This window comes from Perca flavescens, chromosome 4 (genome assembly GCF_004354835.1).
Source record: "Perca flavescens isolate YP-PL-M2 chromosome 4, PFLA_1.0, whole genome shotgun sequence".
NCBI classification, from domain to species: domain Eukaryota; kingdom Metazoa; phylum Chordata; class Actinopteri; order Perciformes; family Percidae; genus Perca; species Perca flavescens.
Genome location: NC_041334.1, coordinates 26,146,390 through 26,170,473, shown reverse-complemented (window position 1 = coordinate 26,170,473; position 24,084 = coordinate 26,146,390). Strand labels below are relative to the sequence as shown.

Below are 24,084 nucleotides of genomic sequence, written 5' to 3'. Positions count from 1 at the left end.
TCCCAAACATTTTTTCATACCGGCCATGTTTGTCAGAGGATCTGTCATTATTTCCTCATGCTGCAAGCTGCAAAGCCAAGTTCCTCCCCTTTATTGACTCTATGAAAACACAATTATTGCACCGACAAAAAGGTGGTCAAAGGTGCAGTCGCATAATGTTTTTTAATGAGCCAAAACACTCTGTTAGTGACAATACTGTTTATAGTCTCAAAAGCAGCACACTAAAAGCAGCAACCTGACTGTTTAAACTAATTAGGAAGATAGTGTGTTGTTTTTTTTATTTCAGGTTTTGCATCAGGTCATGTAGAACAGACAGAGACACTATGAACAGTCAAAGTATTTACAATCATATGCCAGGAGCTGTGGACTGATGTGCCTAGATTTCCTCATGTAGTTGTGGATGGATGTTCGACCTTAAAGTGTGATACACAAGAATATAAGGAGAGACTATTCATCATTGTGTTACAGACTTATCAGCATAGAAAGTCTCTGCATTCTGCCTTGTAAGCCTCAGTTTACCAGGAAGACTCTAATTGTTGCTGTTTGGCCAGGATTAGCTTCTCTTAGAGCAATTTGCAATATACTGTATGTCACACTGGGATTCGATCTAATCATGTTTCATGGCCTGAAAATGGGTATTTTCGTTGTGAGGTCAGTCCATTTACCAATGCAAATGGTAGCAAATAGAAAATGGATTCATGTGTTGCTGGTGTGTTGGGGTTAGAGTCAAAACAGCCAGGACCCAAATGCCTTTTTTTCTCTTCTTACTGCTGTCCTGATCCCCCCTCAAAGCCACTCACTCCCCATGTTGATGCACCTGTTTGTTGCTACTGAATCTGTGACACACGGCACAGATATGTTTTTAGTGTAATAAGTCTCCACCAGCTGCCCACAATTCAAGAGTAAAAATAGCTTCCCTAACTTTGCCTCCAGTGAGTCAAAGCAAATTCAACGAGGGGTTAAATGTGAGCATGATGTCCATAAGCTGAGGGATGTGAAGTTGGGTTGTGCAGGAAGCAGGGAGAGCAGTTTCCTGTTATGTAGAAAAGAGCCTGTTGTTCACCAATCAGACAGGAAAACATGGCTGGTTTATCAATGAAGGAGAGCTGATTTAAGATCACAACTTTTTTAACGAGACAGTGTCAATAATACAGATTCATATGGCTTTATGATTATATCCAGAAACAACTGGGGTCTGAGAATGTATTGTTCTCATCTTTTATAAGGCACCAATTATTTATTGTTTATAAGTTGTAACAAATGGCTTTGTTCATGGCTAGTAAATAATTTACTAAAGCTTTACAGATCAGTTATAAGCCATTAATAACAACCACTTTTGGGTTGCAAGGTTGTTAAATCCCTTAAGCTGGTGTTTATGCTTTCTATTTGCTAAAATGCAGTAATACAGTAATTCATTAACATATTCTCCTTACATTCATAATGAGCCATTGCATGTGCAAACATTTAAGGTTAAGTCATTATTAAATTATTTTTAATCCATCAAATCTGCAGTTACAAATGTTGGTAGTCAAACACTCACTATCTGGCAACCCAAAGGTTGTTCTTATTAAAGGATTATGGCCAATCTATAAAGCATCAGTAAACCAACAGTAATAAAGCAATAAAGTAAAGTATAAACCCTATTAGAACGTGTTGTTTTCTATCACAAAAGTTGCTGTTTGTACATGCAGTTTAATGTGTGATCAAGTTCTTATTGACAGATTGTATTATAAATGTAATGTCTGAAATATGTATGTATACAGAGCTTTTACTCACTTTTACCACCGTCAAGACATCCACATTACATTACGATTTACCCTTTTGCTGTATTATTAAAACAATCAGCCTTTTATCAGACAGGCTGATATTGACGTTTTCAACACTTGACCGGACCTGCTGTTGCTGTAACAGGGATCCTGGTCTGTGTTGAGCAGATCGAGCTTTTTTTTTCTTCTTCTCCATTTGGTTTCCAGTCGCGTCCCGCGCGCTGTAGGACGCACACACGATCAGCTGAGCAGCGTTTTCCCTCTCAGTGGAAGATTAGACAGAGCTGTTGTTCAGTCAGACTCACTCACTCTTTGTTTGCACAGTTCAACTGAGTTTTTTCCACGGTATTTAGCTTTTTGTGTTCCGAAGCTGCTTTCGTGGACGAGATGTTGGAGATGGTCGCTTTGCAAAAATGAACACAGGTGAGATATTCATTTGAAAAGAAAAAGGGTGGTTTTGAACCAAATATATTTCACTGTGTGCTCGACAATTTGTATATTTTGAGCATGTGAGTATTAAGCATTAAGCTGGACATAGAGTTTTAGTTTTTATCATATCTTATTTGAGTTTTTGCTACATTCCTGTAAATAGATGGTGAATCTAATTTTACTTATTAGAACATTCCGGTCCTCTGAAAGTTATCATATGTCGTGGGAGTTAAATATATAAAATATACATGTGTTGCTTTTTTTGGTCACTGTAGCATATATAAAGTATTTTTCTCAAAGCGTAAAGGCAGCCTGAGATGTTCTCGCTTAAATCACAGGAAGTGAGTCAGGGAAATCCCTTACTTTTTTTTATTCATTCTCCAAGGATGTAAAAGCCAACATTACTCATTTAAGTCCCTCATTATGTCTTTTTATAACATTTGTTTTTGTTTAGGTAGCTCCTACTGGAAAGTATGACCTACATTTAATAGGTTGCCAGATTAGTTCTTTTTAATTATTGTGATTTTTGTGTAAAATAAAAAGGTCAAACTGCGACCCATGACATCTAAATGTGACTATTACACAAACACTATTACAATTTTATCGTGTGAAGTTAGAATCTTTAAGCAGTTTTAGGTCACAGGGACACAATACAAATGACCTGTAAGCTATTTTAAAGTTTGTAATCTTACAGTTTCCTTTTCCTGTTGTTCTTTCAGACTGCACCAAGCCTTCTGTTGCTCCAAAGCCGAGGTTTGTTTGTCACGCCAGCCTGAAGCTTCCCTCCTCTCTCATGTCTGCAGCCAGGGGTCCCAAACCTTCAATCGCCCCAAAACCTAAAGTCACACCAGAGCTTAATGGCAACCAGGGAGGATGCATCAATGGCAGCTTACTAAATTCAGATGGTGAGGTCGATGAAGAGCATGAGGCAGAGAATGGTCTAAAGAAAGATAAACAATGTAATGCCTACATCCTCAAATCACCACAAAAAGATGTTCACGGGACAGAGGATGAAGAGGTGACGGAGGAAGAAAAGGAAGAGGAAGAAGACATGATTCAGAAGATGGACGATGACTGGAGGTTAACTGACAGTGCTCTAACAGAGGAGGTGGACTCCCTGGAAACACTTTGGGTCAGTGATGCTGGGCTCACAGCTGACTCCGAGGACGTGGTGGAGATGGTTGACACGGACGTGACGGTGGACATGGACGGCGAAGGTTGTGACGCAGGCGAGGCCCTTGCCGACACAGATGGCCTCTCAGTGGGAGACATTTCTGTTAATAGCATTGATGAAGAGGCAGGCTGCTATTCTGCTGAAAATCGATACATTAGGCAGAGGCAGGAAAAGCTCCAGATCAAGGAGGATGAAACAGGTGACTGTACGGCAGATGATTTAACTGAGTCCCTCACAGACGAACCTGGCCTCCTCAGCAATGAAAACATGAAGGACATTGATCAGAAACAAGTTTTTCTAACAGATGGGGAGGAGAAAGAAGAGGAATCTGCTCCTGATTGTGGCATCACTTGTAACATCCTGAAGTTTAGATGTGGCCATAACGTGAAGGAAAAGGGGGAAAACCTACAGAACATTAGTTTTTATGACTTTATCCCTGAAGACCAGAAACAGATTGAGAGACACATTGCCGTAGTGGATGATCCAACTCATGAGGCTTATTACGTCTCTTCAGAGGACATTATTAACAGAGAGATGATGCCAATAAATAACACAGCTCATGGACAACCACAGAGTCCACTTTTGTCTCTAAAAATCAGTGGAGTAGCAGCTGGGAAATATGATGAAACGGCAGAAAATGGACAAACGGAGTGTGTGTCCTCTGAGGATTACGTGGATGTTGGCAACGGTCTTGAGTACAGCAGCTACAACAGTTATGAACACAAGGTAAGAACCTATCAGAAAAAGACTGAAGAACCCGAAGCTCAGACAGCGGAGGCCTTGCTCGATCATGTGGACTGCCAGCCGAGGTTCAGGCTGGTATCCATCTCAGTGCCGACGGACACTGACACCTCGTTGACATCTTCTCTCTCAGAATGCCAGCTGCTTTCCCCGAGTGACTCAGATGTCTTTGAGGAAGACCTGGATGGTCACATAGTGCCGTTTCTGGATGACACTACTGACACGGAGCAGGACATCAGTGATGAGCATGTCTATGAGGAGCCAGGGCACAGCTCTGAGGGTGAAAATGTTTTTCCTTTTCTTAAGAGGACAACAGAGCTGCGTTCCAGCTCACAGTCACATCGCATTAATAATAGCGTGGCTGAGATAGGAGAGCAGTTCATTCAGAGGCCCTACATGAGTGGATTTGGACAACCTGCACTGAGCAGCAGCCCAATGTTGAGCTCAATGCGGCACAAGAGCTATGGCAAACCCCACTATTTGTCCTTGTACCCCCGCTCCCTCTCCATGGAGGGACACGACATGCCTCTGGGTGTCTACAGCTACATGGATGGATCCCCAAGACAGGGAGGTGCCATTTGTTCATCTGGAAGCTTCTCACGGTGCTCACCTTTATTGTCCAGTGGCCTGTCCACTCCGACATCTGTAGTGGATATCCCACCTCCGTTTGAGCTGGCCTACATTACCAAGAGGCCCATCACAAAGAGTTCTCCCTCGCTTCTCATCGAAGGAGATTCGTCAGAGAAAAACAGGAAAAAGAAATCCTCCATTAAGCGTTTCCTGATGCTTAAATTTAGGCGGAAAACAGAGAGCAAGCCTGTGGGGGATGTCAACCCGTCCTTGTTTAAGTCCTCAGCAGAGTCCAACCACCACACGCCCAGCAGACTGCTGGATCTAGATAGACGCAGTATCAGTAGCTCTCCACAGCTCAATTCACACTCTGTTAATAAACCTCATGTTTCATCCGAGCCGGCCTCCACCTTCTTGCTCTACCAGGAAAGCAAAAGAAAAGGGAGCTCTGTGGCCTTTCTCAATCGCAGCGTTGTCCGGGTGGAGTCCTTTGAAGACCGCTCCCGTGTGCCTTTCACACCTCTGCCCCTGACCAAGCCTCGCTCCATCTCTTTCCCCAACGCAGATACCTCAGACTACGAGAATGTACCTGCCATCAGCTCGGATTATGAGAACCTTCAGGTCCCACAGCGGAGGCCCATCCGACAGGTACCATTCACAGACTACTTTGACCGTCCCAGTCGGGCGCTGTCCCCTTCCAATGACACCGACGGTTACGTGGACATGAGCAGCCTCCCTGGGTTCAAGGGTAAAACTCAGTCACCTGAACAGGAAACAGAAAGGTATGTAAACAAGAGTCTACAGCCGCATGGCTGCTCTGTGAGGTTGTACTTGAGCTAAATGCTAACATGCTCACAATGACAATGCTAACTTGGTGATGTTTAGCAGTTTTAATGTTTATCATAAATACATCTTAGTTTAGTTTGTTAGCATGCTAACATTTGCAGGTATTTGGTCATAAACCAAAGGAGTGGATAAATTGAAATTTTGATCTGATGACGGTGCCAAAGAAAAAGTCTAATTATCACCAAAGTCATTGGGATTCATCGTCTGGGGCACCTGAACATCTGTACAAAATTTCATGGCAGTCCATCCAAAAGTAGTGATGGGCCAACCGGCCGGCTGGCATTGCCATCCATAGAGCCATGATTGATGCAGCTGGATAATATTAGTGATCCTTGCCATCTTTTACACCGACCACAAGCTTTTTATTACTGCTCGGCCACTGTGTGGGTTTAACAATGCCCCTGGGGAGGATGATTTATAACTTCATGTTGAGTCCCCTGACCCTGCGATCACAGCAGACATGGAAGTGATCAGTGGCAGGGAGGACAGTGCAGTAGCTTCCCTCATGGTATGCACGGAGATGTACTAACCTCAGCTGTGATGTGTCTGTGTGTTGTTGGGGCATGTTGGGTGATAGAGAAGGAAACGCTGGAGGTGGGGGTGGTCTCTTCAGATCTTAGTAAAAACAGGCGGGTGTCGTCCATAAATCATCTTTTCGGGCGTAAAAACAGGCCCCGTATTGATGCTGTAGGTAAAGCCTCTCGCCTCCCTGCTGCGGTGTTATTTGTTAGTATGATCACCCATGCTGTGCTGACATTACCCCAACCCCCCTGCATTCCTGTTGGCTGTGCCCATATCATACAGCTCGCTCAGGATGATTAATAGTCAGAGCATTTTGGAGTCATTGCTCTTCTCTAGCCAGTCAGGAACAACATACTGAGATACAATCTCAGCCTGTTGTTCTGTAGTCAGCAGTTGTTCACTGCAGTGCTTCCCTCTCATCCTGTTTACCATTGTAGTTTTGTGTGCAAGAAAAACTCCACAACAAAGGCTCGAAAATGCTGGAAGGACAGACATTTAGTTTGATATTAAAACTAAATCAAAGTAATAAATAAATAAATACTACATATTTCATCCTCTCTTTTAAGGTTTTAAAAGTGTTTTAACATGTGATTTGTTTTTTATTTGTACACATTCATTTAAATCTTATACTATTCCACTATTTGAAAAGTGAGTGATTGTTTTCATTGAGCTTACTTAGTGTAAAATGATACTTAAGTGATACTACAATACAGTGTACACATGTTGTTTTGAATATGGATAGGTAAATATGAGCCTGTGTAGACTTACTGGGTTCACAATAAGCAATTGAAGTTTTGACTGTGGTTGTGCCTTGAAAGCATTAAATTAGACAATATTATATTGGCAAAAATTATGATAAGTGTAACTAGTTTTTGGTTCCAATCATGCATTTCCATCTTCACAATTGTGAGGATTAATTGTTTTCTGTGTTTTACATCAAATTAAGCAATTTCAGTTTGTATTGTTGGGCTTAAGGAAATTCACTGTTTTCAGACATTTTATAGACCCAATAATTAATTAATTAATCAAGAAAATAATGGAAAGATTAATCAGTCATCCTTTAGTTGTGGCCCTAACTGTGGACTCACTGCCAGGTCCCCTCTGCTGAATTATTAATGTCTGCTTAAAATAATTTTGTTATAACATTCGGATAAGACAAAAGTTACTGTATGTAAATTAGGTGCCATCGTGAAGAATGTTTTGCTTATCTTACTCTCTAAGTTATCTTGCACCTAATTCCTCCTGGGTGCCATATTTTGCCATTATTGTAGTGCACACTTTGTTTGTAGTCCATACCATGCAACCATGGTCTTGACTAAATCAAATCTGAATATACGTAAATCGAAAGATACATTTTTCCTCACACTGTTAACGTAAATTAGGGCAGGTAAGTCATTAAAGTTCAATATTGGACGCCTCATTTAGCACCATTTAGCACCCAGTCTATTTTTTATAATTGCTTTTCTGCCACAATATAGACAACTGCAAAAGTTGCCTCTGTGTAACAACCTAAGCTGTCTATGGAAATAGAAAAAAAATACATTGGTATGATTATTATTTCTCACACTTTGAGTTTCCAGTGAAAACAGTGCCTGTAATCACAGTAAAGCAATATCCGGATGGACAGAGTCGGTGGTTGAGGCTCTTAGTTTTGCAGTACCCTGAAGGGGCAGTATTAGCAGATCATAGTTTGGAGATTATTTGCCCAATCACTTCTATCACCAGAACAAATAGGTTCACCGATGAACCTCAGGCAAAAAGAACATATTTTATTTTTTTTATCTTCTTCTGTAATTTATCTCCATAGATTTCGCCTTGAGCTTTCATACAACATTGCAGGACTATGAGAAGTGACAGAGGCAGTTTCTGTGTGGGTGATATAAAAGTCTAATATAGAAACCGTGCATGTGTTTGTGGTTCAAACACCCTCTGGTATCTCATCCAAAGTTTGATCCAGTGAGCAGTAATGGGCCATGCAGCTCTAATGTGTGTGATGCAGAGATCTGAACTGCTCACATATGCTGTTCATAGTAGCTAATTTGCATCTCAGTGGGGTTAAATCCACCGGTGCTTGCAGAGAAACATGGCAGGAACATTGGCAAGGCGATTCATTCATATAGAGGACCACTACATCACTATTGTAACTTAGGACGTATTTTTATTTGCATAGCTTACACTCCCCACTGAGCCGCAGACATTAGCATATTCATTTAGGCTCCCTGCAGAAGAGAATCTCGTAGCATAAAATACCGACATACGTCCCTGGTTGGGTACAGTTGTCACCGCAGGCATTTCAGGATCAGTTTATTGGTTTCTTTTGACCGGCAATGTTTTATCGATTCACATTTGCTGCTAAACGCTGAATATGTTTATTATAGTGATATTTCAATTTAGACAACCATAACGGACCATAAAGATGGCTTAGATGGTTAAATGAAATTCATCTGATTTATTCTCACATTATTGAAGGTTTGGGGACAGAACACAGTTCATATAAAACCACTGAGCCATACAGTTTACTTGTAGCTCCCAACCTTGGGGTCAGCACCCCACCAAAGGGTCACAAGATGATTAAAGGAAAAGAAAGAACATGTATTTCTCTCATACAAAGTTAGTTTTTATCTGACATTTCTTTTGTCTTGAGAAATACGAGACATAACGGGATATAACTTGAGCTTTAGAGTTGCTAATACACAGATTTAGTTACCTTAGGACAGAGCCAGGCTAGCTGTTTCCCCTCCGTTTCCAGGCTAAGCTAGGCTAACAGGCTTCATATTTACTGTACAGACATGAAAGTGGCGCCAATCTTCTCATCTAACTCTTCGTAGGAAAGTGGGAACATTTTCCAAAATGTTACTTTAACATGAAAGAATATTAGAAGAAAAATCACACTGTGGCTTAACCGCTCACCGATCATGTCCACACCAAGGCCATAACTTGTCATTGGAGGGCATGAGTAGACAATCCTTCATTTTAGGGGGTCAAAAGCTTAAAAGGTTGGGAACCATCGGACTAGACCTGTATGTAATGTAATGCAGGTATTTGAATCAGAGTCAGTGTTGAATTATTCCAAAAGATGCATTTAGTCTTCAGCCTACGCAACTGAATTGTTTACTGCTTGACAGCAATAATGTTTACTTACTTTATGAACTTATTGTATGCATGCTGTATTTCACCATAGCACCCCTTCTTTCTCACCAGTGCCTATACAGAAGCCTACAACGTGTGTTCGGTGGCTGTCTCTCCACAGACTGTCTCTGTGGGTGATGTCGGGGGAGAGATGGTGGGTGAGGAAGACCAAGGACGCACCTCTGAGGAGGAAGAGGGAGGTGCAGACAGTATTTATGAGAGACAGGTTAGTTCTGACAAATGTTTGTTGAATTGTGTAGAAGTGGAAATGAATATTCATACAACATGTAGATTATTCCTGTTGTGAACGTTTAAATATCCTGTATGGAATTCTAAAAATGTTTAACTTTATCGTTTGTTAATTAATTAATAATGTTTTTCAGTTTACTGTTTTCAAGGACTGTTAGCCACTATCTTTTAAAAAGTGATTTAATTAGTTTGTTATGTGTACAGTTTCAAATGGTAGGTAGAAATAATGACATATTTGAATAAAAATAAAACAGAACAAAATAAAACAAAGTGAACAGTTTTTTACCTTGGGCAATTGCAAAATTGCCCTCACAAGCCAGGATTTTAATGCGGGTTAATGGAGGTTAATGGGCTACTACAAGGCTGTCCTCATTATTTAGAATGTGATTGCTGCTTGGAGACGATGTGGAGAGGGGGGCTAGCTATATTTATTGAATAGGTGCCAAAATGCTTCAGCTCTTCCTAACCCTGGGCTTATTACAAGTAAATGATATGAATGGTTACAGCATGATGGCCGATCCAGAGCCTTTTACATCGCGAAAGAGCTGGTGGATACTGAGAGATTGTAAGTTACATGTTAACTAATTTCCATTATCAAACATTTTTGCTAATCGGTCAAAACTAATCAGGTTCCCTTCCTTTCCCTGTTTGACTGTGTTTTTATTTCTCTGTCCACAGACATGTGAAAGCCCTCAAGCTCCTCCAGGAAGTAAGTGATGCATCTATATTCTGTTTAGATTTACTATTGCAACATAATTCTCATCTATGTATTTAGATATTCTCTATGGGAAGGAATTACAGTAGTTTATACAGAAGGCTACAGTAGGCTGTCTGAGCACTGTGTGAATTAACTGATTATTAGTATTAAATGATTGTGTGTGAGTTGATTCACTGAGCACAAATGCTCATTCACACCTGAAAGCTGTACACTACAAACACAGTCTGATCTTTTGGCCTCTGAGCAGCGCCAATGGAGCAGTTAGGGCTTTTGTGCTTTGCTCAAGGGCACCTCAGCAGTGATAATAGAGGGAGGAACAAATGCTTTCTTGTCGCTTCCCTTTCCTAGATATATCCCTCTGGTGTGGGGATTCAGCTTGTGACCCAGACCACTACTGCTTCAGTTTTCTTATCGATGATGAGATTTCTTGATACAATAACTCATGTACTCCCTGCTGTCAGATATTATCTTGTTACACTATTGCAATAAAAGGAAGGAAAAACAGGAGAGAAATGCAGACTTTAGTGAAATTGTCAGTATAGTGAGATTTTAAACATAAACCATGAAAAGTAACCATTCCTTCACACTCGCCGTGAGCCAGGACTTTCGGGAAGCAGTGGGGGCAGCAGTCGGGGACGAGGGGGAACCTGTGTTAGACGAAGAGAGGCTTCGAGAGATTCTCAATGAGCTGCCTGATGTTTATACCCTGCACCGCCGAATCCTCACCGAGCTGGAGAATCGAATCCGACACTGGTGAGACACGTACACTGTCCAACACTGTTAATACTGACATGCACACATATGCGATAACTAAGAAGGAATTACCATCCACACTCTCACCTCTGTTTCTCCATCATTCAGGGAGGAGAGCCAGAGGATTGCAGACATCTACCTGTCTAGAAAAGCAGAATTTTTGGTTTTCACCACTTATATCGGCCACTATGATCGAAGTATGAGCCTGCTGGAGGACAGCTGCCGATCTTCACCTGCCTTTGCAGCAATTGTTCACCAGTTTGAGGTCAGAACGACAGTGCTTGACTCTAAACACAAAACACATAATGCAACACATATTACAATCAACGAAAATCAACATTCAAAACCATACCTTCTCAAAGTTATACATACCTTGATACAAATAGGTCTCTCTGAGAATAAAAATGCCCTCTGATGTGCTCATGGGAAAGCACATAACTATGATGAGTATCTTTACTTACCACAAGTTCATACTTACGTATGAACGTCCTATTTTATTGATTTTTGTCATGTAATTAAATACAATAAAACACAGTTGGGTACATACATTGTATTCTGTCTCTCTGGCTCTTCAGCAAGGGAAGTCTGGCCCTAAATGCTTTTCATCCTCCTCTTCCTCACCTATTCTCCTGCTCTACCTCTTTCCACTGTGTCAATTTGGAATTCTAGCCTGCATTGAGCAGAAGACAAATTTGTATTTTTTAAACATCTGATGTAGAAGGTTGCGCTGACTGCTTAAAAGTGTAAAAAAAAAACTAAATAAAAACAGGACTACTAGTCAAGGCGGTGACTCCACAGCCCTCTGGCTAATCCACACAGCATTCTGGGATGGGAGAAAAACGTTCTCTGGTTTATTGGCATTTCTTTAAACCCCTCACAATCGTCTTGGGAGGCGCTAAGCTCCGGACACAATGACAGTGCTTCTGCAAAATAGCCTCAGGAAAGAACTTGTTTTGGTGGAACATGTGTACGTAGTCGTGCAACAGAAAACTCAGATTGGACAGATAGTCTAGCTAGTCTGGATTTACCCTGGAGAGATCTGAGAAAAAGTTAACCATAGTCCAATGCCAACCAGGGCTTGACAGTAACGGTTGCCCTTGGTAACCAGATTGAATCAATTGGCAACCATTGTGTGGCCTCTGGTTGCCCTATTTGGCAACCACCTGTTCAATATTTGTGTTTTTCTTAACATATAAAAACAAATCAAAACTTAGAAAACTGGAAAAATATTATTATTATTTCAAAAGAAGTCAATATTTTATTTGTACGTAAAGTTTAAACACTACGTTAGTGCGCACATTTCAGCTGTTGTGAGACCGCTTTCCACACATGCAGGTTTGGCGTAAAAAAAAAAATGGCTACAGGCAAAGCAATTTTCTGTTCATGTTAACGGCGTATGTTAAAATCCGGTGCTAATATGGCACCGGTGCCCGGGACTTTGAGAGGGATGGGAAATTATATTGCAAGCCATTATCTCATTGTTTCATTATTAAATTGTTTGGTAAAGTTACATAAGAAGTCAATATAGGCAGTTTAAAACATGGCAACCATATTGTCAATTTCGGCAAACAATAGCTGATGCCTTGGCAACCACTTAAAATAGTTATCATTGAGCCCTGCCAACACAAAGAAAGTGGAAGGTGTGGGACATCTGGCCTAAAAAGAGGGACATCCTGCGGAATTTCCGGCAGCACCTGAACAATCCTGGAAGTGGAACGTCGTTGATATAGACTACAGAGGTTTTGATTAAAAATAAGCTCATATATTTGATAGTTATCAAGAGCCTTACTTAGCCCTTATCAGCAGAGTTCAGTGTGTGTTTGTGCGCAATGACAAAGATGAAGTGCCGGTTTTGTGGTAGCAGAAATGGGGATGGCTAAGTGTGTGGTGTGTGGTGCTGGTCTGTGTGTGCGTGTGTGAAAGAGAAGAGAGCAGTTTTGACTAAAAGCAAAGGATGTAAACCCTTTAAAGGTTCAAGCCAAAGGCAGACAGCTAAGTGAATAAAGGTAATAATTTTTTAATAATGTTCTTGCCTGTTAAAAGAAACACCCAAAGGAAAAATATAGGCCGCATGTTTAGATGTTAAGTACTAATAAGTTTGGTACGAGTCACTCAACAATTAACCACTGAATGTCTCTTTATAAAGCAGGGGATTATAAAATTCATGTAGGTTGCATTTCCCAACATATTCAAACATCATTTTAGTGAAGAGTTATAATTAGCCTCAATTAAATGAACACACACAAGACAGTGTTTTTAAAACCAGTCAGCCAGAGAAGCTATTAAGTTAGTTTTTAAGTTTAAAATATGAAAAAGAAAATAGGATATACGATAGTATGACAGTTCAACAAGGAGATTGCAGCATCTCTTCACTATCCACTGTTTAATTTACAATCAAATATTACCAAGCCATGGAGGACAAAGGAGTTTTCAATATTTTCCCTCCATTTTATAGTCCACAGAGGAGAAGACTTGGCAGAAAGTCTTTGCAGAGCTTGGCAGTTTTCACTATCTGATTTAAAAGCACCTATGTTTACAGAGAAAGAGAAAGATATTACTAATTAAAGCTTTATGCCTAACTTTTTGATATTAATGAACGTCCGTTACATTCAAGCCATTGCCAAATTAGTTGATACAAAGCTAATTAAGACTATCGGCTCCACAAAACTCTCTCTGTATTTCTCAGTATGGCTATGTTGAGAAGATTGTGTCGTCCGGTAACTTTCCTGCACAGAAGCTCGAGTGACGATAATTACCTCTTCTGAAGAGTCCATCATGTTTAATCCTCCGTGTCCTCCTTGGTTAATAGCAACTGCGTGGAGGAGGGGTGGGGGCCGACAAGTTTTGTTGTCATTACTTAGAATTCCTCATGGGGGGCGACAGAAACTACGCACTATAGCTTTAAAAGTGATTATTGAAAAAGAGGGTGTTAATACATAGAGACATGCAGGATTGATGTCTTTTCACATGCACACATACATACAAACAAACACTTCCTGCGAGGCACCTTGCTGACCAGCAGTCTGTGTTATTGGCCCTTGTTCAAACTTAAAATATGACAGGTGGTTCTGCTCAAAGCTCCAGTGATGTTGTATAATATTCTTCTCAGTGCAACTTTTCTTTTTTACACACTCTGTGAGATCCCTTGACCGTTTTAATTAGTCTGACATGTTGTTCATGTGGATTTTTACAGTAAATATGGCCCCAATTTGCAGCAGTGATACAGTGAAAATGTTGAATTTGTATTTGTTTTATTTGTCTCAGCAGCAGAATCTAGCTGGAGAAAAAGTGTCTCTGAAACATCAGCTCCTGCAGGTCATTGTGCGTGTGGCTCAGTACCGCATGCTCCTCACTGGTGGGTCTTGTGTAAAGGACAAGATTTTTCTGATTAAAAAATATATATTTCACCCATAGTGTTTGCATTCTCGACTCTGAGGGGGCATTCATTTTTCCTCACTCCTTACAGATTACCTGAACAACCTCTCCCCCGATTCCAAGGAATATGAAGACACCCAAGGTACTGTAAACAAACAGCACACCCAGAGTGGACAGAGGCAGTTACTCAGAGGAGAGACTTAGTGGCCTGTGTTTGTGACTGTGTTTACAGGGAATTTATTTGCTTTCATTTGGCATGGAGAGACGGCCATGAGAGAGCCAATTTAGATTTTCTTTGTTTGTAGTGGAAACCACAAACAGTGATTTCAGCGCTCTTCTGTGTGAAGACTGTAATGTGTAATTCATGAGAATGCCAGTTTCAGCAACACTATTTTTTATCTCCAATAAGGGAGCCACTCCAGTCCAGACTTGTAGACACATCCAGGCTCTCATTTCAGGTTTTAAGTTTGGTGACTCTCTAAGTAGAGAAGATAACAAAGGTACATCTAATCAGTTATGAATATTCATTGTTCACTTTTTTACATCTGTTTCTTTTACAGCTGCTGTGGCTGTCATATCTGACATCGCAGATCAAGCAAATGACAGCATAAAACATGGGGTAAGTGTCATGTGGAGGTTTATGTAACTCTTGATCCCAACAAACACGGATTTGCATCCAGAATTACATATCTTATTTTCAACATAAACCTTGGTCAGGGCTGAACACACAGACATTAAAACACACAATATGGTTTGTTTCTGTGTCTCTATTTCTGTAAAAGGATAAAAACTGGACCCTTTATAACTTTAAGATCATCTCTGCCCAGTCATTTACCTAAAGTTTAGGTCCTAAACAGATAATTTAAGAAGGAGAGTTAACTGCTTCATGAGTAAATGAAGTGTCACTTTTCACAGAACAAGTTTGACTATATGTATACAGAGGGAGAAATATGAGAGCATTTTCACTCCAACAAGTTATCAAATTGATATTACTAAAACCTTTTCTCCTGTTTCTAATATAAGAATATAAATATAAATCATAATCTTTACTTAAGGTTGAATCTGCTTTCAGGAGACTGAGCTCTGGCACACAAAAAGTCAAGACACCTATAAACATGTTTCATTCTTATTGTTTCACACTACTAAGGCATTGAGCAGTGGTTCCCAACCTTTCTATCTCAACAACTATTGGATGGATTGCCATGAAATGTGCTACAGACATTCATGGTCCCCAGAGAATGAATCCTAATGACTTTTGTTACAGTATACGCTTGAGCGTCACCACAAAGTTCCCATTTGTGGTTTGGAGTGAAATGTCTCCACAACTATAGATGGATTACCTTAATTTGTTCAATACTTTGATTTATGACCAAAAACCAATAACATTATTCCCATTGGCCACAGCTCTGCTTTGTTCTTAGTGCTAACTAGCAAGTGCTAGTTAGCATGCTAACACATTCATGAGATGATGATGACTATACATCAGCATGTTAGCATTGTCATTGTGAGCTTGTTAGCATGCTGACGTAGCATTTAGCTCAAAGCAATGCTGTACAGACTTAAATAGAGGCTCTTTTTTATGGGTACAGTAGTTCTAGCTAGAGCCGCATGCCAAATTATCTAAATAATTTGGCTCATTCTAAAAAAAACACGCCTGCCTGATCCAGGTGATAACTATGTCTAAAACAAAGGGAGTCATGAAATTAGCCAAGCAGAAGATAATAGTTTGGGGTTTTACCGGAAAATGACTTGTAATGGACTCTCTTTTGTGTCTCAGGAGAACTTGTTGCGTCTGGTCAACATAGAGTACAGTGTTCGTGGCCAGCGGGACCTGCTGCAGCCTGGCAGGGTATGACTCTGATAACAGCATTGTTTCTTTGCCAGTCCACCCTGTCTGCCCTGCACCGCCCTGTGTTGCCCTTTACACAATCATTCAGCTGGGAATCCCCAGCCGGCCCAGTTTTAAAACAACATTAATTATCGCAGATGCCCTCTGGGTGTCAAGATCAGATGACTTGTGAAGTATTCACTTTGGTCTGGTGTAAATGCTTTTTTTAATCAGGTCTTTGTGAAGGAGGGCACCCTGATGAAGGTCAGCAGGAAGAGTCAACAGCCCCGCCATCTGTTTTTGGTAAACGCTGCTTCCTATTTGTAGTTTTTAAGTTAGCAGACACATGTGCCTGTTAGTCATACTATGTTAAGTTTTATAATCGTTATATTTGCTTCATCACGTAACCACAGTAAGTTAAAATGTAGAGTCATGCATTTTCTGTCTGCTGTGTTTCTATGTCCAGACTACTATACGAACAGGGTTTCCTGGCAGGATGTTTCTGAATGCTGACTTCCTGTACCAGTTTTTTACTGACAGCACAGGGAAGGTCAACACCAGCTCCCTATCCGTGTGCACCTGGGAATTTCTATGACTTTAAATCTGTCAGTTAAATATTAGTTTTATGTGTCTTTAGCACCTTATATAGACGTAGCTTTCAGCTGACTAAGATCATGCTAAAGCAAACAGGGATGTAGAGAGAGGCGAGAAGGATCTAATCAATAAAGCTGTATGTATAAACTAAGTCACAATGTTATTTGTGTCCTTTTTCACCACATGTCACAGCCAGGTTAACAATGTCATTTATTTCAAGAAATAGACAGCTGAAAAAGAGAGAGTCAAAGATGCAGAGGAAACACTGCACCAGGCATTCAGTTTGTAAAAATCATTAGATTAAGGTCGCCCTGAAATGTTATAATCAAGAGAGATTAGAAAATTAAACGCCTTCGCAAATTATCCATAGAGCATCATCATTGCTATTCCCTCCTGTGGCGTTTTTGAAATTTGTGGTCTGGGCTCGACACTAAAAAAGCTCGTAAATGTATCTTCTGGAGGAATGTTGGTAATCATCGCTGCATAACTTTTATCCTGCCAGTTTATCCACCCAGACGCTGATCACATGTTATCAGCTATTATTATATTATTAATGTGGGAGAGAGCATAATAAAATAAGTCTGCAGGAGCTGCCCAGCTCATAGGTATTCAAACACACACTGGACAAATGATACAGTGGTTAACAATCCAGTTTGATTTCAACTACTTAGTTTTTATTTACGGAGGTATCTCATTCATGTATGATCATAGAAATTCAAGGTAGGGGTTTTAAATTTATACTGTAGATCCCCCCCACAGAGAAACTTACCCCCTTCCGTGTATGAATGTGAAAACAGCCTTCTAGTGTCGAACTTTGCATATATATTGTTCTGCACAGTGAAGCTTGGAAACATCCACGTGAAGTAACAATAAGCCGTTTTTTTTTTTTTTTTTTATGGAATGGACTTTAAATTTATGCTTTGTGCAGTGGACAATGGTGTAACTGTATGCCATCTTATCAGAAATAAGAAAAAAAATACACAGTTTGCTGTGAATTTTTATCCATCATGTGAATCAACTGTGAAGTCAAGTTTTGTAGTAGAGTGCCATCTGGTGGAGAATTGATGCATATACATGAATGATAAAGTCTGTGCGGACTATTTGGACTATACTACCTTGTTTTATTTGATCCTTTTAACATGTCCTCTGTTCTGCAGATTTACTGTGAATTATGAGCGTTATCTCTGTCTGTTGTTAGATGAATGACGTGCTGCTGTACACCTACCCTCAGCAGGATGGGAAATACAGACTGAAGAATACTCTGCCACTCACTGGCTTGAAGGTCAGTCTTTCATTAAGTCGCCAAAATCTCTTTGATTTTTAACCATGTTTTCCCTTTAGAATCCCATAGGAGTTGATGTGCAATAAAAGCTGGAAGTACACATGTAAAAACTACAGCCATGAAAGTATTAAAAAATGTATATTTATGTATTTTTTTATTAAATGATTTACCTGTTGGCAGTTAACAGACAATGTGAGAATGGAAAAAAATATGTTGTTCCTAAACTTTCAGTTTAATTTATGATGTTACTGATTTCCCAGGTCAGTAAACCCATCATGGAAGATGTCCAAAATGCACTGAGGATTGAAGGAACAGACATCTCCATCACTTTGTCTGCAAGGTGGGTCACTGTACGGTGTCCTGCTTGAATAATAGCTAATATCTAATAATGGCAATAATGAAAAGATTAAAACTTACTAGTAAAAATAGTGTGTTTAGTATTTGTTTTGTATTTATTTAATAGTTTTGTGATTTTGTGTGTATTATTTGCAGTTCCTTTATTGAAAGAGAGGACTGGTTTTACACTCTAAGCCGCACTGTGACTGAACATGCCAGGGGATCTGTAGCATTCAACAGCTGCTCAGGAGAGGTGAGCAAATTCTAATGACATTTTCCTCAGTCATGCTTATCCTCACCCAACCCGAACGAGATTAATGTTATAAGTCATCGTCATTAATCTCCACAGTGTTTTAGTATGTTTTTCTGATTCTGTGTGTTTGTTCCAGGCCAGAGATCGTCTGCGGCTGACTCTAGGAGAGAAAGCCCCTACACTTGTTCCAGTCTCACAAGTGATGATGTGCATGAACTGCACCTCAGATTTCAGCCTCACTCTCCGCAGACACCACTGCCATGGCTGCGGAAGAGTAAGTCACAAACAAATAAAACGCAGTGCTCTATAGTACTTTAATATATGTTAGGGGATGCAACAACTTGTGTCTTTGACCAGAGCGTTGAGTGTGCTGAATGTGTGCCTGCCTGTTGTAAATGTATGTTGTTTGACACAGATTGTTTGTCGGAGCTGCTCCAGGAACAGATATCCACTGAAATACATGAAAGACCGCATGGCCAAAGTGTGTGATCACTGTTACAACGAGCTAAAGAAGAGAGGTGGGGAATCTCTACTTGAATACATTTTTAGGATTCATCAATCACTTTAATAGACAGTCTGCCTATCAGCCCATACATTTAATATCACCATTCTTCTGCCCCACCTACAATAGACTGAATTCACTGTGAGATTACACTCCAGTTTGTGTGCTATACATGTAATATACAGGAAACTGCAAAGCTGAAGTTAAAGGGAAATTTCACCACTGGAAAGCTGAATATATCTTTAAATTGTTTCACTAATGTAGTAGAAATGTGAAAAGAAAATTGAAATTGGTGCCTTCTAGGCCGAGATAAGCCAGAAAATGTGTTTTTGGCTCATATGGATGAAAGACACCAAATCCCAGAATGCACTTGCTTTGCTGCTGTATGAGGCCCTGATGAGGCCACTCCCAAGCCACGCCTGCCCTTTACAGACAGACAGTGAGACGATCAACTCAACAAGTGTGTTTTATTGTCATTTCAACCATATACACGAAAAAACTTTTCACCGTGGCTCAAGTGGTGTTACACATTTAAAACATGCTTTTTTTTGGCCACAGCTGATACATTATCCGCACTTCTTTCAGCGGATTGATTGATAGCTCCAGAGTGAACAGAACTGTATCCATGGCAACACTCTGCTATGCATGGCAACGGTGTGTTATCCTTAGCAGCGGTCTGTTGTCAAGAAATAACAGACCGCATTCTACATTAGAATTCAACCAAGCCATGTAATAAAAGAAGGCTAACACATAGCTACTAGCATTAGCTCTTGGTGGGCTGTGGTATAAACATCGAGTATAAACACAGCCGTACATTTGCGTGGGATGTAGCTAGAATTGTCGGCATTTTACAGTCACAAACTCCACCAGCAGTTAGCAGTTAGCTGGATACAAATCACCCCATTTCTGCAACAGGCAGTCCGGGGTAACACAGCCCACCTCCACTAGTCGTCTTACCCGGTGACAGCAGGCTGGATTGTCCACAGCAATATTTCCACAACAACAAAAACACAGCACAGCCGTCTCTGAACTTGCGTTGGGACTTTCGTTGAAGTTGGATGTAGTCCAGTTTGTTTAATGAGCGGACACTTGCAAGCACGATTGGTGAACAGATGGCTGGCTAGCGTTAGCTTTCCACCGGCACACTCGTTCAACGCTCCCCACTGATGAGGTCACTTTACCGGCCACAGGAATCGAGCACCACCGCTGGTCTCCGTGCAGGCAAAGCTTGCGTAGTGTGTCGAGTATTGCGTCCGTAATAAAGTGTCCTGCATATTCTCCGATGTGTTCCAATGTATCCCGGTGGTACACGTGTGTGGTAGTTTGAATGAACATAATTGTTGTTCTAAAATTTTCGTCGGGATTAACAGTTTCTGCTCCTGCTGAGAAGCTAAGCGAGGATTCAAGATGGCTGACACTCGTTTTTTCCTCGGCAATTTCCGTAAAAAAAGCCGACAGTCCAAACCCCTTTGGGCTATGCGGAAGTGGCTCCTAACATACTTTTGCCTATGGGCAAAAAAGCCTCAGATGACGCAAAAATCGTCATTTTGCGTCATCTGAGGTTTTTTTCCAGACCCACAATACAGAGATCTCCCCTCTCAGGGGGACATGAGGGAGGGAAGCATCGTCATTCAAAAATACTACCAGGTTTCTACTGATACAAAGCTTAATGCTAATCAGTGAAGTTTCCCTTTAAGGTTCAATTGTAAAAGAAACCTTTCCCCTTATTGTTTAGAAAAGTCAGCACATTGGTTCTTATTTTTACTCATGCATATCCTCACTATGATTCGACATATACTGTATATAGCCTCTGGCTCTGCTGCAGTATTGTTCAGGCACCAAGGTTGCCCAGTTAACCAAAAAGTCATGTTACTTAGTTTGTCTGTGTAGGTGTCATAGTATCATCCTTGTCCTGTGGTTAAAAATAAATTCTATTTTTCTGCAGGGGCAGATGTGTCTTCACTGTCAGGTAAGAGTAGCCCTCGTCCAAACCGCTCCAGTCGTCCTCTCTCTGCTGTGTTCCAAAACATTCATCCTCCCAACATCTGGAGACATCGGAAAGGCACTGCTTCTTTCACCCAGGTACGCCTGCGACATGAGAGGGCCATGTTCACTGCACAGTGCAGAATACTGAATACTTGATACAGATGACAGCTATGCCATGTTTTGTTAGTAACATTGGTAGTTATCAGTTCCCTCCTTCCTCCGTTTTGTGCAGGTGACAGTGTCAGAGGAGGGCTCCATTAGTGGCACTCTACAGCGCAGCAAGAAGAGCAAGAGGAACTGGAAGAGACTGTGGTTCCTTCTAAGAGACAAGGTGCTTTACACCTACCGAGCCCAAGAGGTGAGGGGAAACAGGCACTCCCCTTTAACCTGAACAGCACATATTCACACTTGAACATACTTGACACTGTGAGAGGTCTATAGCCATCATAACTAAAAGTGCTGAAATGCCTACAGTTACACCACTGTATCTTACAATCCATTTCTGTTCCCCTGATTAATTTTCTGTCTGCAGGAGAAAGTAGCATCTGAGAGTTTACCTCTGCTGGGCTTCACAGTGAAGCTACCTGACAAGCAGCTGGGAGAGGAGGAGCCCAACATCTTCCAGCTTTACCACAAAAACACTTTGTATTACTCCTTTAAAGCTGAGGACAACTACACAGCCCAGAGGTGAGAAGCATACCTCGTTGATAGCTAATTTCAAAATGTTTAGAGATTGACAATTTAGATATTAGTCTGATGAATCGCAGAGTTGTTACTGATAAATTGCCAACTGGTAAAAAAAACAGAAAATTGGGACTCATTGGGTCCCAAGGGGTTTTTATTGGTCCAAGATTGGATAGTTTTCCTTGACCCACAGACGACCAAGTAGTCCTTGACTTGACTGGTCTCAAGTGGAAACATAAGCAACACCAAATTTGGAGTTTAAGTGTTTTCTCTGAACAGCATGTGGAGTTTACGAAAACAGAAAAGTTACTCCTATGGGACAAAATACAATCATTTTTCAAATTCAGGAACTATAAAATTGCTCAGTTAATAGTTGAGCTATATGTCATGCTGACAGGCACAGAGTTGGTAGTGCTTAGGCAAAGCAGACTAAATCTACTCTTTTAGCACAACTGCAGTTCTTTCTGTTTTTCTCCTAATGTAAAATCCTCTCTGCATACAGGTGGGTAAATGCCATGGAGGAAGCCACAGTTTTATAGGATGAGCTACTCTGGGTGAGTTGCCTAAAATAGAAGTCAGCTGCCTTTTTTCTGCTACAGACTGTGAAACCAAAAGGGGAAGATGGGGATTAAAAACAATATTTTATTTTATGTCTGCAAGTTGTAACTTGTATGGCTGGACTGAATAAAAGAAGAAGTGTTCTTTGAAAGGGGACACAATTACCTACTTTGTCAACCTCCAGTGTCCCCTGCCTGCTGTTACAGCAGGTGTGATGCTGAGAGCCACGAGAGGCGTTGGCACAGATACCTGCCAGTTTGGAGCATGTGACCTGAATTTCCTGCACCGGCTCCAAAGCATGGGGAACATTATAGATTTTTGGAAAAGAAAGATATTCTATGATTTTAACTATTTTTTTAACATTTCAAATATTTCAAAAACAACAAAGAATAAACTGAACAAACATACATTTTAGCCACAGTCACTGTACTGTCGTTTCCAGAGAGGCTAAAAAAAATAGTAACACATTTCAACCTCCCTTAAAAATGCCCAAATCTGGAATGCCCTGATCTTCAGTGAAAATGAATTAGTTATGCCTTTATTTCAACAGGTGTTCTTCCACTGGATTACATGCATCTCTATGACTAATACTTTGAAGCACAGGCTGTATCAAAGAATGAGTAATTTTATATGTATAAGTGTCTGTAGCTTTTCCGTGCAATGTGTTGTTGGAGATAGCCCTGTCAGTGAATAAACAGTTTCTATGCTTTTTGCACTAACATAAAAAGGAATGAACCTGAAATATGAGTGAACATTCATCATAGAGGCCAAAAGCTTCAGCTATTGTACTTCACTTTTTTTTGTATTTACTTTACATACTTTTTTATATGTTGCCAATTGCGTCTTTATGTTATAAATATCTAAAACAAGTATAATGTAAATTCTTATTTGTATAAAGACTCCACATCCAGTTGTGCACAGTTTGTTGCCCCGGACTGAACCATAAATCACTGATTTCACTGATCTATAATCGGTGTCTTGGACTTTGTACTGTACTTGATGATTTATTAAGTTTGAATTTCTAACACTATTATTTTAAAATCAAGTAAAGGCGGCTTTAACAATGAAAAAAAGTCTGTCTGTTTTTTCTGTTAATCCTTCTTATGTCTTCTAGATGGCAGGTGGACTAAACATTACAACAGGCTGGCTTTGACTTCCTGTCACTGTGCTGATGCTGATTGCTGATGGAGCTCAATACATATATTGAAAATGAAAACATTAGCCGCCATGCTGCTGAACTGTTTGACCCTATATGAATGCACTGACATGTAGTCCATGTGTGGCCTGATCCGATGAAACACCAGGCTGGCGATTGTTTCAGATCACATTTTGAGCTGCTCAGGACGACATGGGGACTGATGCACAGACCAGTCTGGCCAAAGAAAGGCCAGGCCTGCTCTGCTTCTTGTCTCCCCCTGAGGCTTCCTGACCCAGAATCATACTAGGCGGAAAGTTTTGCTTTCTGGGGCTCCTAAAGTTTCAGGCACCTCGTCCTATATAGAAGACAGATCATTCATCACTCTGCTCTCCCTCACTAGCCCCAATTCTGTTTTCTCCCTCCTCTGTCGCTTCACTCTTTTATTAAATCTTAGTTGTGTTTTATTTCCTTTGTTGCTGCTGGCTATGACACCATATACAAATTCCTTTCAAATTAATTAATTATTATTATTATTATTTTTTTTTAAGTATTTATCATCTTCCTGCACCTGTTGCAATGCTGAGTTGATGTCATCTTTATACAACACTAATACAGGGTAGTTGCCAAGATTTGAGAACAAATCAGTTAAAA

The 24,084-nt window shown here is 40.5% G+C and overlaps 1 protein-coding gene across 5 annotated transcripts; it reads left to right on the top strand.

Moving 5' to 3' along the window:
* The first annotated feature begins 1,880 nt into the window (after positions 1-1,880).
* On the top strand, positions 1,881-23,478 carry fgd5b (FYVE, RhoGEF and PH domain containing 5b). Of its 5 annotated transcripts, XM_028577076.1 has the most exons (22): positions 1,881-2,189; positions 2,915-5,462; positions 9,250-9,403; positions 9,933-9,991; positions 10,105-10,135; positions 10,746-10,897; positions 11,006-11,162; positions 14,162-14,252; positions 14,364-14,414; positions 14,833-14,891; positions 16,050-16,121; positions 16,335-16,403; positions 17,893-17,976; positions 18,237-18,316; positions 18,469-18,565; positions 18,702-18,839; positions 18,981-19,083; positions 21,013-21,149; positions 21,286-21,411; positions 21,586-21,740; positions 22,240-22,291; positions 23,410-23,478. In XM_028577076.1, exons 1-21 carry the CDS (start codon positions 2,180-2,182, stop codon positions 22,274-22,276), a joined length of 4,410 nt encoding a protein of 1,469 aa, XP_028432877.1. In that variant the 5' UTR covers positions 1,881-2,179; the 3' UTR covers positions 22,277-22,291; positions 23,410-23,478. The 5 variants fall into 5 exon arrangements, with proteins under 5 accessions (XP_028432877.1, XP_028432878.1, XP_028432879.1 ...); XM_028577077.1 differs by lacking the exon at positions 23,410-23,478 and having other exon boundaries at positions 14,165-14,252; positions 22,240-23,340; XM_028577078.1 differs by lacking the exon at positions 23,410-23,478 and having other exon boundaries at positions 21,286-21,384; positions 22,240-23,340.
* The last annotated feature ends 606 nt before the right edge of the window (positions 23,479-24,084 follow it).

Bases quoted from the DNA above. Each gene is read 5' to 3' on its own strand.
- fgd5b (XM_028577076.1), top strand. The intron at 9,992-10,104 runs GTAAGTTACATG...CTCTGTCCACAG, and splicing joins CTGGTGGATACTGAGAGATT to ACATGTGAAAGCCCTCAAGC. The intron at 10,136-10,745 runs GTAAGTGATGCA...GCCGTGAGCCAG, and splicing joins CCCTCAAGCTCCTCCAGGAA to GACTTTCGGGAAGCAGTGGG.